Source organism: Scyliorhinus torazame, chromosome 6, assembly GCF_047496885.1.
Source record: "Scyliorhinus torazame isolate Kashiwa2021f chromosome 6, sScyTor2.1, whole genome shotgun sequence".
Taxonomy (NCBI): domain Eukaryota; kingdom Metazoa; phylum Chordata; class Chondrichthyes; order Carcharhiniformes; family Scyliorhinidae; genus Scyliorhinus; species Scyliorhinus torazame.
In genome coordinates, this window is record NC_092712.1 from 138,309,680 (window position 1) to 138,327,809 (window position 18,130).

The following is an 18,130-nucleotide window of genomic DNA, read 5'->3' on the forward strand; positions in this document are numbered from 1 at the left end:
GTCTGTGACCTCTTGTCCTAGATTGCCCCACAAGGGGGAACATTTGGTCTACATTTACTTTATCAATCCCTTTTAGTATTTACATGCCTCGACCTTCTAAACTCCAGTGAGCATAAGCCCAAAACTGTTTAATTTCTACTCCTATGTCAACCCCTTCATCCCAGAATCAATCTGTGGAACCTCCTCTGAACTGCCTCCAATGCCATCACATCCTTCCTCAAATAATGATGTGGAGATGCCGGCGTTGGACTGGGGTGAGCACAGTACAAAGTCTTACAACACCAGATGCAGACGTTGAAAGATGCCCTCGTACGAACGGGATATGGCACTCGACTCATCGATCGACAGTTCCAACGCGCCACAGCGAAAAACCGGACCGACCTCCTCAGAAGACAAACATGGGACACAACCGACAGAATACCCTTCGTCGTCCAGTACTTCCCCAGAGCGGAGAAACTACGTCATCTTCTTCACAGCCTTCAACACGTCATTGATGACGATGAACATCTTGCCAAGGTCATCCCCACACCCCCACTACTTGCCTTCAAACAACCGCGCAACCTCAAACGAACCATTGTTTGCAGCAAACTACCCAGTCTTCAGGACAGTGACCACGGCACCACACAACCCTGTCATGGTAATCTCTGCAAGACGTGCCAGATCATTGACATGGATACCACTATTACACGTGAGAACACCACCCACCAGGTACGCGGTACATACTCGTGCGACTCGGCCAACGTTGTCTACCTCATACGCTGCAGGAAAGGATGTCCCGAAGCGTGGTACATTGGCGAGACCATGCAGACGCTGCGACAACGAATGAACGGACATCGCGCAACAATCACCAGGCAGGAATGTTCCCTTCCAGTCGGGGAACACTTCAGCAGTCAAGGGCATTCAGCCTCTGATCTCCGGGTAAGCGTTCTCCAAGGCGGCCTTCAGGACCCGCGACAACGCAGAATCGCCGAGCAGAAACTTATAGCCAAGTTCCACACACGTGAGTGCGGCCTCAACCGGGACCTGGGATTCATGTCATATTACATTCATCCCCCACCATCTGGCCTGCGAAATCCTACCAACTGTCCTGGCTTGAGACAATTCACACCTCTTTAACCTGGGGTTACCACATCTCTGGATCTGTAAAGATTTAATCACCTGCTAATGCTCGCATTCCTAGCATTGTTTGGCATCTTTGAATTTGTCTATATATGTGTTTCTGGAACAGACCTCTTCATTCACCTGAGGAAGGAGCAGCGCTCCGAAAGCTAGTGACATCGAAACAAACCTGTTGGACTTTAACCTGGTGTTGTAAGACTTCCTCAAATAAGGAGACAAAAATGGGACAAAATTCTCCAGATGAGGGGCGTCATTCTCCGACCCCCCGCCGGGTCGGAGAATGGCCGTTGGCCGCCGTGAATCCCACCCCCGCCCCCGCCGAAGTCTCCGGTACCGGAGATTGGGCGGGGGTGGGAATCGGGCCGCGCCGGTTGGCGGGACCCCCGCTCAATTCTCCGGCCCGGATTGGCCGAAGTCCCGCCCAGAAATTGCCTGTACCGCCGGCGTAAATTAAACCTGGTATTTACTGGCGGGACCAGGCGGCGTGGGCGGGCTCCGGGGTCCTGGGGGGGGCATGGGGCGATCTGACCCCGGGGGGTGCCCCCACCGTGGCCTGGCCCGCGATCAGGGCCCACCGATCCGCGGGCGGGCCTGTGCCGTGGGGGCACTCTTTCCCTTCCGCCTCCGCCACGGCCTCCACCATGGCGGAGGCGGATGTGACCCTCCCCACTGCGCATGCGCGGGAAACTTTCAGCGGCCGCTGACGCTCCCGCGCATGCGCCGGGTAACTGTCAGCGGCCGCTGACGCTCCCGCGCATGCGCCGCATTTCCGCGCCAGCTGGCGGGGCAACAAACGCCATTTCTGCCAGCTGGCGGGGTGGAAATCCCTCCGGCGCCCGCCTAGCCCCTCAATGTCGGGGCTAGGCCGCCAAAGATGCGGAGCATTCCGCACCTTTGGGGCGGCGCGATGCCCGTCTGATTGGCGCCGATTTGGGCGCCAGTCGGCGGACATCGCGCCGTTGGGGGAGAATTTCGCCCGTGGTCTCACCAACATCTATACAAGTGCAACAATACTTCTCTACTTTTATACTTCAGTCTTTTTGCAATAAACATTCCATTTGCCTTTCTTTGACATTTTGTATTTTGTACCTGCATACAGACTTTCTGCGATTCAAGAACACCCAAATGCCTCTGCCCAGATGCATTTTGAATATGCTTTCCATTTAGATAATTTTCTGACTAATTCTTTTTCAGCCAAACACTATCCACATTAAACTCCATCTGCCATATTTTGGCCTAATCTCCTAGCCTATCTATATCCGTCTGTAAAATCTGTATCTCCTCTTCACAGCCTGCTTTCCCACCTATTTTAGTATCATCCACAAATTCTGCTATGTTACACTCTGATCCTGCTTGCAGATCATTTTTATAGATTGTAAACAGTTGAGGGCGAGGACAGAATCCTGCAGCACCCCACTTGTTACAGTTCGCCAGCCAGAGAAAGACCCATTTAGCCCGACCCTCTGCTTTCTGTTAGTCAACCAATCCTCAATTCAATCTAGTATTCTACCCCCAACCCCCTGCGATCTCACCTTCTGGATCAATCTTTTATGCAACACCTTGTCAAATGCTTTCTGGATGTCTAGATATACCACATCCCCAGGTTCCTCATCCACCTTGTTGGTTACGTCCTCAAAGAACTCGAGCAAGTTTGTCCATCATGACTTACCCTTCACAAAACCATGCTGACAATGGAGGCTTGAGCTTTGTCTTTCCAAATGTTCAGTCATCTCCTCCTGAATGATTGATTCCAGCAACTTCCCCACCACAGAGGTCTATGGTTTCCTGCTTTTTACCTCTCTCCCTTTTTGAATAGTCACATTAACGTAACCATCGGGACCTTTCCAGAATTCAGGGAATTTTGAAATATCATAACCAATGCACCCACTATCTCCTTTAATACCCTAGAGTGCAGGCCATCAGGTCCCGGAGACTTATCTGCCTTTAGTCCCAATAGTTTATTCAATAACTTCTTCCTAATGATGGTTATTGCACTAAGGTCCTCTGCATTAACTGCAGTTCTTGACATGATGTCAGATCACATGACAGCAGTAAGAGAGATCTGGAAGAAGAGAAGCTTTAATCGCCTGTGGAAGTCCAAATGTGTAAACAATTGCCTTAATAAATAGTTATGTATAAAGAGACTACGGACTTTAGCAGCATACCTTTAGGAGACCAAGCAATCCCCAAACCCCATTTAGCCCCTCGCACACAACAAAACATTTAACTCGCTTACCTACCCTACTGCGCTAACCCATTCACTCATTCGTCCATTCATCTGTTCATTCGCTAAGATTCAAACGAGACATTTAAACCTGCCATACGGCGGACAGGTACTATGAAAAAGGAGCACGTCTCTCAGACTCTGCTCCGCTGTGATGGAGCTCTCTGAGTGTCACTACGCTCCACATTTTTGCAAAAGCTCAGAAGGTCTCAGAAGAAATGTGGAGCAGCATTAAATTGGGAGCATGTTTGAGCGGAGCACCAATCCAACGTTGATTCCGTTCCTCGGAAGATCTGGGCTATTGTTTATTTGTCTGTCAATACTGGAAAGAAGCAGTTCTGTGTAACTGAAATTTGCAGACCTTTGTGAAATGTAGAATTTGTTTGTGTGGATAAACTAAACAGTCATAAGTCTGGATGCTTTGCATGCAAATGCATTGTGGATGGCACAATATTTATTTCAGTGAATTACTGTGTATGCAGCATACTATAAAAAGTAATGACATTTTAGACACAAAAAGTTGAATAAATTATATTAAATGGTGAAATTTGACAATTTGTCATAATAGAGATATATATAATTACAAAACCCCTGATGTACCCCTACTGTACTTAAGTGCACAAGATAATTTGCAGTTTTAAATTATGACTTTTCTTCATTTGTTAACTCACTACCTGCAATTCCTTATTCTGCTCTCCCCACCATGTCCAGTATTATTTTCCAGACAGGAGAGTACATTGATGACTGAGTAATGTCCCAGAATGTCAAACTTTTCTCCAAAGTTCTTTCTTTTCCCTCTGCTTTGGCTATTTGCATTTGCCTCTTCTTCTTAGTGATCAATTGAGATTGAAAATTCAATATGTGTGCGTGTGCCCCAAGCAGGTGGGTGGGGTGGGGGTCACAAGTTTTGGGTGCATGTTGGCGAGATAGGGAAGTATTTTACATGTAGAAGTCTCAACATCAACTACATACGAAATAGCAATGTAAACGCCAGTAATGAATGAACTCCTGTGAAGAGCCATCATTTCTGATATCTTAATTCCACCGAGCTACCTCACTGACATAGCTTATAGACGAATCTAAGACCAACGAGGGCAAGGGTAAGAAGTTGACTGAGTTGATAATTGCTGCTACCAATGGAATACTTGATCAGTATCCATCCAGTTCTAATTGCTGATTTCCAAATGTGTTTGTGGATCAGGTGAGAAAAGTCCAAATGGAGAAATTGCCTCTTGTGTCCAAAGATGTGTAGGTTAGTTGGGGTTACGGGGATAAGCCAAGGTAGTGGGCCTGGGTAGGGTGCTCTTTTGGAAGGTTGAATGCTTCTCCATTCCTATGTTGAAGAAAGATGTAAATGGGAGAAAGATCTGCACGTGGTGAGGAGGAAACAATATTGTAACGTCCTAGAACTCAGTCAGCTTCATTTTTACACTTGTTATTATACAGATACATAGAACATAGAACATCGAACAATACAGCGCAGTACAGGCCCTTCGGCCCACGATGTTGCACCGAAACAAAAGCCATCTAACCTACACTATGCCATTATCATCCATATGTTTATCCAATAAACTTTTAAATGCCCTCAATGTTGGCGAGTTCACTACTGTAGCAGGTAGGGCATTCTACGGCCTCACTACTCTTTGCGTAAAGAACCTACCTCTGACCTCTGTCCTATATCTATTACCCCTCAGTTTAAAGTTATGTCCCCTCGTGCCAGCCATATCCATCCGCGGGAGAAGGCTCTCACTGTCCACCCTATCCAACCCCCTGATCATTTTGTATGCCTGTATTAAGTCTCCTCTTAACCTTCTTCTCTCCAGCGAAAACAACCTCAAGTCCATCAGCCTTTCCTCATAAGATTTTCCCTCCATACCAGGCAACATCCTGGTAAATCTCCTCTGCACCCGCTCCAAAGCCTCCACGTCCTTCCTATAATGCGGTGACCAGAACTGTACGCAATACTCCAAATGCGGCCGTACCAGAGTTCTGTATAGCTGCAACATGACCTCCCGACTCCGGAACTCAATCCCTCTACCAATAAAGGCCAACACTCCATAGGCCTTCTTCACAACCCTATCAACCTGGGTGGCAACTTTCAGGGATCTATGTACATGGACACCTAGATCCCTCTGCTCATCCACACTTTCAAGAACTTTACCATTAGCCAAATATTCCGCATTCCTGTTATTCCTTCCAAAGTGAATCACCTCACACTTCTCTACATTAAACTCCATTTGCCACCTCTCAGCCCAGCTCTGCAGCTTATCTATATCCCTCTGTAACCTGCTACATCCTTCCACACTATCGACAACACCACCGACTTTAGTATCGTCTGCAAATTTACTCACCCACCCTTCTGCGCCTTCCTCTAGGTCATTGATAAAAATGACAAACAGCAACGGCCCCAGAACAGATCCTTGTGGTACTCCACTTGCGACTGTACTCCATTCTGAACATTTCCCAAAAACCACCACCCTCTGTCTTCTTTCACCAACCAATTTCTGATCCACATCTCTAAATCACCCTCAATCCCCAGCCTCCGTATTTTTTGCAATAGCCTACCGTGGGGAACCTTATCAAACGCTTTGCTGAAATCCATATACACCACATCAACTGCTCTACCCTCGTCTACCTGTTCAGTCACCTTCTCAAAGAACGCAATAAGGTTTGTGAGGCATGACCTACCCTTCACAAAGCCATGCTGACTATCCCTGATCATATTATTCCTATCTAGATGATTATAAATCTTGTCTCTTATAATCCCCTCCAAGACTTTACCCACTACAGACGTGAGGCTCACCGGTCTATAGTTGCCGGGGTTGTCTCTGCTCCCCTTTTTGAACAAAGGGACCACATTTGCTGTCCTCCAGTCCTCTGGCACTATTCCTGTAGCCAATGATGACATAAAAATCAAAGCCAAAGGTCCAGCAATCTCTTCCCTGGCCTCCCAGAGAATCCTAGGATAAATCCCATCAGGCCCCGGGGACTTATCTATTTTCAGCCTGTCCAGAATTGCCAACACCTCTTCCCTACGTACCTCAATGCCATCTATTCTATTAGCCTGGGGCTCAGCATTCTCCTCCACAACATTATCTTTTTCCTGAGTGAATACTGACGAAAAATATTCATTTAGTATCTCGCCTATCTCTTCAGACTCCACACACAATTTCCCATCCCTGTCCTTGACTGGTCCTACTCTTTCCCTAGTCATTCGCTTATTCCTGACATACCTATAGAAAGCTTTTGGGTTTTCCTTGATCCTTCCTGCCAAATACTTCTCATGTCCCCTCCTTGCTCGTCTTAGCTCTCTCTTTAGATCCTTCCTCGCTACCTTGTAACTATCCATCGCCCCAACCGAAACTTCACACCTCATCTTCACATAGGCCTCCTTCTTCCTCTTAACAAGAGATTCCACTTCCTTGGTAAACCACGGTTCCCTCGCTCGACGCCTTCCTCCCTGTCTGACCGGTACATACTTATCAAGAACACGCAGTCGCTGATCCTTGAACAAGCCCCACTTATCCAGTGTGCCCAACCCTTGCAGCCTACTTCTCCACCTTATCCCCCCCAAGTCACGTCTAATGGCATCATAATTGCCCTTCCCCCAGCTATAACTCTTGCCCTGCGGTGTATACTTATCCCTTTCCATCATTAACGTAAACGTCACCGAATTGTGGTCACTGTCCCCAAAGTGCTCTCCTACCTCCAAATCCAACATCTGGCCTGGTTCATTACTCAAAACCAAATCCAACGTGGCCTCGCCTCTTGTTGGCCTGTCAACATATTGTTTCAGGAAACCCTCCTGCACACACTGTACAAAAAACGACCCATCTATTGTACTCAAACTATATCTTTTCCAGTCAATATTTGGAAAGTTAAAGTCTCCCATAATAACTACCCTGTTACTTTCGCTCTTATCCAGAATCATCTTCGCCATCCTTTCCTCTACATCCCTAGAACTATTAGGAGGCCTATAAAAAACTCCCAACAGGGTGACCTCTCCTTTCCTGTTTCTAACTTCAGCCCATACTACCTCGGAAGAAGAGTCCCCATCTAGCATCCTCTCCGCCACCGTAATACTGCTCTTGACTAGCAGCGCCACACCTCCCCCTCTTTTGCCTCCTTCTCTGAGCTTACTAAAACACCTAAACCCCGGAACCTGCAACATCCATTCCTGTCCCTGCTCTATCCATGTCTCCGAAATGGCCACAACATCGAAGTCCCAGGTACCAACCCATGCTGCCAGTTCCCCTACCTTGTTTCGTATACTCCTGGCATTGAAGTAGACACACTTCAAACCACCTACCTGAACACTGGCCCCCTCCTGCAACGTCAAATCTGTGCTCCTGACCTCTATACTCTCATTCTCCCTTACCCTAAAACTACAATCCAGGTTCCCATGCCCCTGCTGCATTAGTTTAAACCCCCCCAAAGAACATCTTGCCTTTTACTAATATTCTCCTTCAGTAAATGAACAACTACTCCATGAAAAATACAGGTTATCAGCAAAGAAATGGGATGCCAGATTGTGAAGGATTTAGGTTATTCCGGACCTGATAATACTTTATGAATCACCTATGCTCTAGGCTAACCCACCAAAAGAGGTAAACCTGTTTTCCTGCCAAGACTCAGAATAGATCTCACGAAGGGAGAATGCTTTTCCAGGTCTCAGAACAGTTAAACAGGATTTCAGTTACTTTTTATGGGGAAAGTTCAGATGCGTCACTCATAACTAAATCTTTACCTCTATCGCCATGTGTCCTAGCCATTTGAGGCTTCATAAATGAGTGTCTAGGAGTTTAATCTTTGAGAGTAATTCTTACACAGTATAATTTTAATCAAAGTATTTTAATTGTAAAAATACTCCCAATAGATACATACAGAATTGCAGAGTTAAAAATATAAGTTGACTAACAGTCTTTTTAGTTATCTGTTAATAATATAAAACCGTTCACAGTCCTCTGTGATCTGCTAACACAATAACTTCTCTCAAGAGAATGAGATATCTGAAATATGGAAAATCCTAAAGTATCTCCTATCAATTTCTTAATACATTTCTAAGAATGTTGAACAAAAACATAATTACAAAACCTGAGGTTTTGTCTGACGAGGCAAGCTTGAAGAACAGAGCTTTGACCCACACTCTTGCAGGGGAGTGAGAAGGTACCTCTCTGCTAAAATGCCCCTCTTTTTATGTACATAAAATTCTCTTATCAGTCAAGGACTGCATCTGTTATCTTGTCACTTAATGTTGGTTAATTACCTAAAGCCAAATGGCTAATTGGGTGTATTATCATCAATACATATTTTAATGATCATAGTGTCTGTGTAAATGTCAGGTGTCTTAAGATATATTGGCAAAGGGGACTTGTATAGAGGCCTGTTTTTTTTCAGTGTTGTCATGTTCTTTAGATACCAAAACAGACACTTCTTTGAGGGTATTTTTCTAAGTGTCAAGAGTTATATAGTTAAGGAAGGATTTGTGTATTATTTATCTGAAGAATTTCCTGTCCCCATGTTTTGAATATTTATCGGTGTAGGGAGTGATCCCAAAGAATTTATGGTGTGTCAATGGAAGGTATTTCTTATCCTGTAGTTGTTTGTATTAATGAGCCTTTGAAACCAGCTCCGAGTTTCTCCCAGCAGGTGGTAACTTCTACATGACCTTTAGCTGAAGTGGTTTTATTCCACTTTGAATTAAAATGCTGTTTGTATTAATGCCTTATTTCAAACCGAATTCTGCGGCGAACGTGATATTCATCACAAGATGAGGTGTCAGCTGTCAGTTAGTGGTTAAGAATAAGATGGCTGACAAGACAATTGTCAGGGAGGTATAAAATAGAACATAGAACATACAGCGCAGAAGGAGGCAATTCAACCCACTTAAGCCCTCACTTCCACCCTATCCCCGTAACCCAATAACCCCTCCTAATGTTTTTGGTCACTAAGGGCAATTTATCATGGCCAATCCACCTAACCTGCACGTCTTTGGACTGTGGGAGGAAACCGGAGCACCCGGAGGAAACCCACGCAGACACAGGGAGAGCATGCAGACTCCACACAGACAGTGACCCAGCGGGGAGTCGAACCTGGGACCCTGGCGCTGTGAAGCCACAGTGCTATCCACTTGTGATACCGTGCTGCCCTGATGGCTTGGAGGCAGATACTTGGTTAAGATTAACAGAAATTAGCCTTTTAATTTCCATTTGTCACAACATGGGCTGGATTCTCCACAGCCCCGCGCCGAAATCGCATTCAGCGAGGCGGCAGTAAATCCAATTTCACAGTGAAATTGGGCCCGGCACCAGTCCAGCGATTTTCCGGGACCCGAGAATCGGCGTGATTGCGGAGTACTCCGCGTGGCTGAGGGCCCATTGACAGGCCTGCCCAGTTATCCTCCGTTCCCAACCAGCCGGATTCCCGACGGCATGGTTCTAACCACCTATTGCCGGTCGGGACTCTCGCGTGGCGGCTGCGGACTCCGCGGCCGCCCTGGTGGGGGGTGGGGGGATTGAACACTGGGGGGGGGGGTGGGAGCCTTATAGGTATCCGGGGTCAATACCCGTGCGGTCAGATCCTCGGGCACGCGGCCGATCGGGGGGTCTACCTTTTCAATCTGCCTCCGCAGTCCGCCATGGCGCTCGCATGGCCGTTGGAGGCTGTCATTGTGTGCATGCGCGGACTCAAAACCGGAAGTGCGAGGGCCTGCATCCACAGCTAAAGCTGCGTGAATTACTCTGGATTCTTGCTAGCCCCCTGAGGTCATTGAATTAGCCGATCTTTTTTGGAGGAAACTCCAGAGTAAAACTCCAGCGTTTTTACACCGGCGTGGGGACATGGCCCCATTTTGGGAGAATCCAGGCCATATTTACTAAAATTATAGATACAATTGCAATGTTTTTTTAATGTCTTCAGTGCATAAACTGTAATAAATGTGTAATGACATGGTGACAAATTAGTTTTTATTAGCTCTATTATACATTATTTTGATCTTAAAAGCCCTGAGCTGCACATAAAAAACATATTTTCTCAATGTTTCATATGTTTGTATACAATGCCATAGTTTCTCTAGAATGCTTTGATATTTTTGACATTTCACTGTTCATAGTTTAAAAAAAATATATAAACAAAGCCCACATTTCTCAAAGGCTTTGTTGCTGTCATTGGGTACTTGTAAATTCTTGGGTTAAATACCAATAGATCAAATAAGTCTCTTTTTACTTGACTGCAATAATTAAGGGCCTTCATAACTCCCTGGTGAAGATATCATACTTGTTTATGTTCATAATCAATTCTGAATTACTTTTGTTTAATGACTTCACTTTGGTTTTAGAAAGGTTCATATAACAAAGACCACCTTGGAGTGCCTGAATGGAGATTATGAAGTTGAAGCAGGATATGGGTATGAGAGAAACAGTTTCCTTAAAAAGCATAACATTGAAACCTTCTTCATCGTGCCCTCTCATCGAAAGAAAGTGAGTCAAAAACTGATCTCTGGCTTCACAGTTAAGATTTAAGCCTACAGAAGTATTACATTGAAATGTCAAGATAAGCCTAAGATTCCAGTTGCTGAATTGTGTTGAATTACAAGAATTATAATAATTAATTATGTTTTCTACCTGTTTTCCATAACACTTTTGCAGAGGCTGACATTTAAATACTGCCCAAAATGGACGCGCAAATAGTGAAGTGGCCACACTTCTTCCTTGTTAGTGTTGGCATGAGGCCTGAACCACTTTGAGTCTTTGTTCTTATTAACATGCTGCTAATGAGTTGCAAATGCTAAGCAGGTGGCCCGTGGCAAATCTCCGTTTGTGGGAGAGCAGTGAACATGAGGATTGGTAGAGCAGGGAAAGCATCTGTGGTGGTGGTTTTGGGTGGGGGGGCTGAAGGGGTGCTTTGAGCAGGCTGCCTGCCAGCGGTCGAAGGATTTCTTTGCACAGCTTAGTAGCAAACCTCGTGTTCTTCCGTGGGAGCATCGAAAAAAAAAAGTGTGTCGGGTTGATTTCTGAGTGGGCACCAGTGTTCAATGTTCTCTTAAGGATGCACCAGGCAAGTTATTAAAAACAGGGGACTTAGGCAGCACGGTGGCGCAGTGATTAGCACTGCTGCCTCACAGCGCCGAGGTCCCAAGTTTGATCCCGGCCCTGGCTCACTCTCTGTGTGGAGTTTGCACATTCTCCCCGTGTTTGCGTGGGTTCCGCCTCACAACCCAAAGATCTGATTACTTGACTGCAATAATTAAGGGCCTTCATAACTCTCTGGTGAAGACATGATACTTGTTTATGTTCATAATCAATTCTGAATTACTTTTGTTTAATGTCTTCACTTTGGTTTTAGAAAGGTTCATATAACAAAGACGACCTTGGATCCACCAGGGTCGGTCGATTGGCCTCGCTAAATTTCTCCTGATTTGGAAAAAATGAATTGGGTACTCTAAATTTATTTTAGAAAAGGGGACATCATGCTTTTCTACATAATAATGATAAATATTGTTAGAAACTTTAAATGCCAGTTTCGCATCAAACATTGGGTTTACTCTAGTCCAGATAAAGGATAGGAAAGTATCCTCGGTGATAGGGTATCAAGGGCTTGGAAGTAAATTAATTCAGATGATTTGAGCTAATACCTGCTGCTGAAAAAAATGCCTCTTTATGGAGTTTGCCAACAAATTCCCTTGTTGTGTTGTAATACAATGTTATATTCTCACACGATAGAAAGCACTGAAGTTGGGTTTGATATCTGTCAGATTTAGAAACTTTTCCAGGACGATTAGTGCTAATTTTGTATCTGTGATCTTCATTCCATTTTTATAAACTCAGAAATAGTGTTAATTTGGAATATTTTTCACGAGAGTGTAATTTGTTGTGTGCATTAGGCCCCATACACACATTATTAATTCGTAAGCGGTTATAATTCAGTTAGTATTAATTAATGCCATCTTTTAATGGAATTAATAGAAGTATTTGTTACGCTACCTCATTGTTATGTAGTTCTTAATGTTGACCGTGTAAATTTACTCCGGATTTAATTTGGTTCAATAATGGGTTAATTTCTTCCATTTAAAATCTGTCTTTCAAACACAGAAGGGAATCAAAAAATATTCATTGGTGAGCAGAGTAAAAAACATTTCTTGAAGGAGTTTTTTCGGTGAACACTGCAGCACAACAGTGTCAATGCTAGATAACTTGGAGGATGGAGAACAGCAACAGAATGAGATGATGATCCAAGCCTGGGGAGGTTTGGGACAATAAAATGTGTCATTCACCTAGACTTCAGCATCGAATGGTATCTGAGGGAATTTTCATTGCCAGCGATATCGAGTAAAATTCTCTGTTTGGGAGACAATGGGTTGAATTTTCTGCCGTCGGGATGCTCCATTCCAGGGGTTTCCCGACGGCGTAATCTGGTGCGGCAGGACGGAGAAACCCGCCCTATGTTCTCCCTCCGGAGCTGTTCCCCCTCCCCCCCCAGATCGCTATTCAGCGCCCATATAGGGGTGACCCAACCTGCCTCCCCATCCCAGAGACTCCCTAAAAAAAGAGACCCGCCAGAGACTCCCGAAATAAAGGGTATCCAGGGCAGCACGGTGGCGCAGTGGGTTAGCCCTGTTGCCTCACGGCGCCGAGGTCCCAGGTTCGATCCCGGCTCTGGGTCACTGTCCGTGTGGATTTTACACATTCTCCCCGTGTTTGCATGGGTTTCGCCCCCACAACCCAAAGATGTGCAAGGTAGGTGAATTGGCCACACTAAATTGCCCCTTAATTGGAAAAAATGAATTGGGTACTCTAAATGTAAAAATAAATAAATAAATAAATAAAGGGTATCCCCCATAGATGCCCCAGAAAAGAAACCCCTGTCAGGAAGCCACCCAGAAGAAAGACCACCCCAGAAGAGAGACCCCTGACTGGACGGTAGAGAGCAGTATAGATCTAGGCAGTGAAAATAATTACTGCTTTAACACTCACCTGGGCAATACACCTGCTGGCTTGGACAATGGAAGCACCACATGACAATGGCTGGAATGAAAATGCCCATTCAGCTGTGTTTAAAGCCCCTCAGACCTTTGAGCTGCAAGCCATTCTTCATTTCTCTTTGGCATTGATTTTACTAGGCTGTGATGACAGCTTACACATACACAACTGTCAGCATTGCTCCATTCATCTTTATTCATGGTTGTGTAAGTCTGAAGTGCCCTCACTGCAAACATCATGCTTTGATTGACAGCTCCTGGACCACTTTGAAAACTAAGTGTTTTCCAAGCACCTCCCTTCACGCTTGTGTGATTTTGATATGGTCAGCTGGAAATTGACAGCTCAACCTCCATCATGACACCAGCAGGGGGTCGGAGCATCGGAAATGGATCAGTGACTCACCAGGAACTCCACTACCGGTGGTGCAAGATGGAGAATGTTGCCCATAATCTTAGATTTATACTGACTCCTAGAACAAACTCTGCAGCCGCACAGCAATCCGGATGGCACTTTCAGTAAAAGGCACATTGACTATCATAATTAATTTCTATGCTGGGATTTCTGGTCCTGCCCGCTTGCTGAAATTACATTTACCCAGGGAAATGAAAGTTATTCAATCACACTCCCACCTTATGTCCTGTGTATGGTAGGCAGGCTTTGGAGAATTAGAGGATGAGTCAACCACTGCAGAATGTCCAAACCGTGACCTTTTATTACTGTCACAGTATTTATATGTCTGATCCATTTAAGTACTTGGTCAGTGGTTACCCCAGAATATTGATGGTGGGTGCTGTTGATTGTCAAGGGTGTTAATTAGATACTCTCTTGTTGGTGATGGTCATTACCATAGAAGTTGTGATTGGAACTGAATATTATGCAATTGTCAGCCAACATCCCCACTTCTGACCTTAAGATCCAGGGAAGGTCATTGATTATTTTTGTGTTCAGATATTCAAAAGTAGAGTTAACTGTCCTATGCACAGACAGTTATCACATTAAATGTAATAGCAGTGTAGATATCAAATGAAATTGGTTTGAGCCATGTGGTTCTTTATTATGGTTGTTACATTTTCTTATACCATCCATACTGTACTCACAAGTACATGAGAGGAGTTAATATCTTGTTAAGTATTTCATAGTGACAGTAGAAAACTGGTAAACTTTGCCATGCTGAATCTGTACCTGATATTGGTGAGGTTCTGTCTAGGGTACTGCCTTCCAGAATATGAGGAGGATATATTATATTGGAGGAATACTATAAGAAGGATACAAGGATAATTCATGAATATAAGGGCTCAGTTTCTCAGCAAGATTACCTCTTCTGTAGAGAACATTTCTAGATTGTTATGAATTAAAAGAATTTGAATTCAGAAATGACCTGTCAAGCACAGGACTCAGGGACGAAGAAAAGCACTTCCAACATTTTGTGACAAAAGGAATAGAAAATTCCGGCAACTTTAGTTTTTAATAAGTGGGTGATGGAATTGTGGAATAGATTACAAGTGGGCTTGGTAGAACAGAAAATAACAGGCTTTAAGAAGGACTGGATGAATTCATGTTGAGAAAGATGTTGGCGGGCAATTATTTCCTGAATCACTAAATTAAATTCCCGTACCAGCCTCCCCGAACAGGCGCCGGAATGTGGCGACTAGGGGCTTTTCACAGTAACTTCATTTGAAGCCTACTTGTGACAATAAGCGATTTTCATTCATTTCATTTCATTTTCATTTCATTTCATTTTCATAATAGGAGGCTTGGAAAAGTGAGCTGCTTAGACCAATGTTTTCCCCCGTCCAAAAGAAAAATACTGTGACTACATGTCGTGTTTCAAATATTGCCAAATAGGTCATACCAAAATTTGCCTGCAATCAAAATTCATTTTTCCACACCTTGTTTGTGCAGGTTAAAGGTGATTTTTAGAAATGACTCCCAGCTTAGCAAATTAACCTTGCAGAACAGCAATCCCAGAAAACTTGATTTCCTTCCTTCTTCTCCACATTCCCAAACAAATAAACTGCATCAACCTTTTATCTTGCATTGTTCCCAGCATAAATCCAATCACACCTAGAAGCCTGGGTACATTAATCCATTGTCCGCACAAGTGATGGGCAATCAAAAAGTAGAATGGCTTTTCAAAATATATATATGAATGTACACATTTGAAAATGCAATTTTAAAAAGTTTTTTCTCTCTCCCCCTCTCCTGTGTCTCCATGCACCACAATTATCCCTGACAAAAAGTGAGGGTTTCCAAAGGGACATAATTACAAACTTTGTCAGTCCAAAACTTTTAAGAAGAAATTTGAACTTCCAGTGACTGACTGAAAGGATTACAAGACAAGATTTCAAGTGTTAAGACTTTTACTGTAACAAAGGAATTGAAAATAAGATAGGCTAAACCTATTTTTGGAAGCAACTTGGACTTTAAACTACAGAAAGTAACTGCCTCTAGTTAACTGTTCACATGTCCAAAAATGCCACATTACGGTTGTACTTCACAGGATCTCTTAAGTGGACATTTTATTCTCCACAACCACTCCAAACTGATTCCAAGCTCCTGTGCACTTCCTTTCTCTTCGATTTCCGGCTGGGTAATTCCTAATAACAGGCTGTCTTTGAAGGTGGAGCATGAACTGGAAGTTCTTCCCTGTAGCCAAGCCAGAAAATTCTTCCAGTCTCATTAAAATCATCACAAACCTGGGGTCTTCAACCTGAGTGTGAGCTTCCACATTCGTATTGCATGGTGACCGGCAGTGCTTTCTCTGCTTAAGGTGTGGGTCTCGCTGCTTTTATCTTTCTACTCTCTTGCTCTCTCAGATTCTTGCAGACTGACTGTGTCTGTGTGGATCAGGTATATGCTAGTAAAACCTGCAACACAATCCTATAATGACTTCATCTTCCTCTCAATGGCCATATCCATGGCAGTGTGAATCACATAGGTCTTGTATCTAGGTAGGGATGTGATTACATATCCTTTAGACCCTGAATGACATTCTGGCCGAAATTCTCTGGCTGTTGTGATTCACTTTTGCCGTCGGCAGCGCAGCTCCACCCCATCCTGCCCGTGGGTTTCCCAGCGGTGTGGGCTGGCTTCAATGGGAAATTCCATTGACGAGTAGCGGGAAGACAGAATCCAGCTGCCAGCAAACAGTGCCACACTGAGAAACACATGGCTGGAGGTCCATAGAATGTCACCCTCTATCTTAAAATTAAATACATTTTTAAACATATAACCATTTATAACATTTCCATATGAGACTTTGAGAACTACAGTCTACTCATGATCTGTACAGATGTTCCTGCCATTATCCACAGGTGTGAACATCTCGGACCTCTTCCCAGTAAAATAATCTTGGCCTCACTTTAATCTGTAACAACCAAACCTCCCAAGCTCCTTGTTGGGCACTATTCAGAGCAAATCACAAGAATCCTTCATTGCTTCAGCCTTTCATCCATCAAAAGGAAAATATTAGAATCTGTTATTAAGGAACTTATAACAGGGCACTTAGAAAATCAACATGCAATCAGGCAGATGTTTTGAAAAGGAAAAAATGTTTCATTCATTTATAAGAGCTCTTTAATGAAGTTACAAACAACGTGGATTAAGGAGAACCTGCAGATGTGGAGTACCTGGATTTCCAAAAGGCATTTGTTAAAATGCAACATCAAAGACTAATACACAAAATAAGAGCTCATGGTTTGGGGTAACATATTAGCATGTATAAAGGATTGGTTAGGTAACAGAAAGTAGGGATAAATGGCTCTTTTTCAGCTTGGCAAGCTGTATCTGGTGGCGTGCTGCAGGGATCTGTACTGGGGCTTCAACTAAGAACAATCTATATCAATGACTTGGATGAAGAGACTGCATCTATTGTTGCTCAATTTGATGATGACACAAAAATGGGTAGGGGGATGTCCTGATGTAAAGATACCTAAGGACCCCAGGAAACAAGACGACCCTAACCAACCACCATCGACTGCCCCCATACCACTGAACTCCCGGAGCTCCCGTCACTGCCCCGGATTTTGTTCACCAGTTCCCAGTATCACAAAACTTATTGTAAATTCTGCCAGAATGATGGGGGGACTTCCTTACATGATGAGATGATACAGCAGGGATGCCCACTCAGTATATGATTGTGTATTATAATGGGGTTCCCCTGGCGGGAACCCTGTTATGTCACTGGCGCAGTGCAGGGAAATTGAGTGGGGAAATCCTGCCGGCATGAAAGTTGTGTTGGGATTCCCCGTTGATTCTTTGCTCGCACCTCCATTCCTGCTCACCGAAAAAGGGGGCAGAAAATCTCCCACCACCCAATATCTCTTGATATCAGTCACTCAGAAGTCAAGGTTCATTGTTTAGCAATGATAGTGCCATGGCGGAGACCATCTGCATTTGATTGGTGAAGAGCTGAAAATCTAGTACTCCTTTGATCTGCGTCAAATTTAATTCCACTATTGCCCGCTAATGAATCTATTTCTAAATGGTGGGGAGAAATTCATGGGTCTCCATTCAGGCATAATTGGTGACTGGGCACAATAAATATCACAAGGTCAGACCAATCCAATTACATGTCTCTAAAATTACAGCCTGTTTTCCTTTTATTATTTTAATAAATATTAATAATAATAATAAATCTTCCCTAAGAGATATTTGAGTGCGCAAGTACTTCCAGTTCAAACTTACCGGAAAGTTGCAAATAAAAACCTTTGTGCGTTTCGAGAATGTGAACTTATGTCACATGTTATGCAGAAGATGTAATGCGTAACTTAATCTAAAAATGATTTATTTCTTACCCCTACTCTACTAC

The 18,130-nt window shown here is 44.1% G+C and overlaps 1 protein-coding gene across 2 annotated transcripts in view; it reads left to right on the forward strand.

The window, feature by feature from the left end:
- LOC140425038 (adenylate cyclase type 1-like) overlaps nt 1-18,130 on the forward strand; it is a 547,118-nt gene that overhangs the window by 324,905 nt on the left and 204,083 nt on the right. For both annotated transcript variants that reach the window (XM_072508827.1, XM_072508828.1), the window contains one exon: nt 10,680-10,821. In XM_072508827.1, the coding sequence (XP_072364928.1) occupies nt 10,680-10,821 (142 nt within the window). The remainder of the gene's footprint in view (nt 1-10,679; nt 10,822-18,130) is intronic.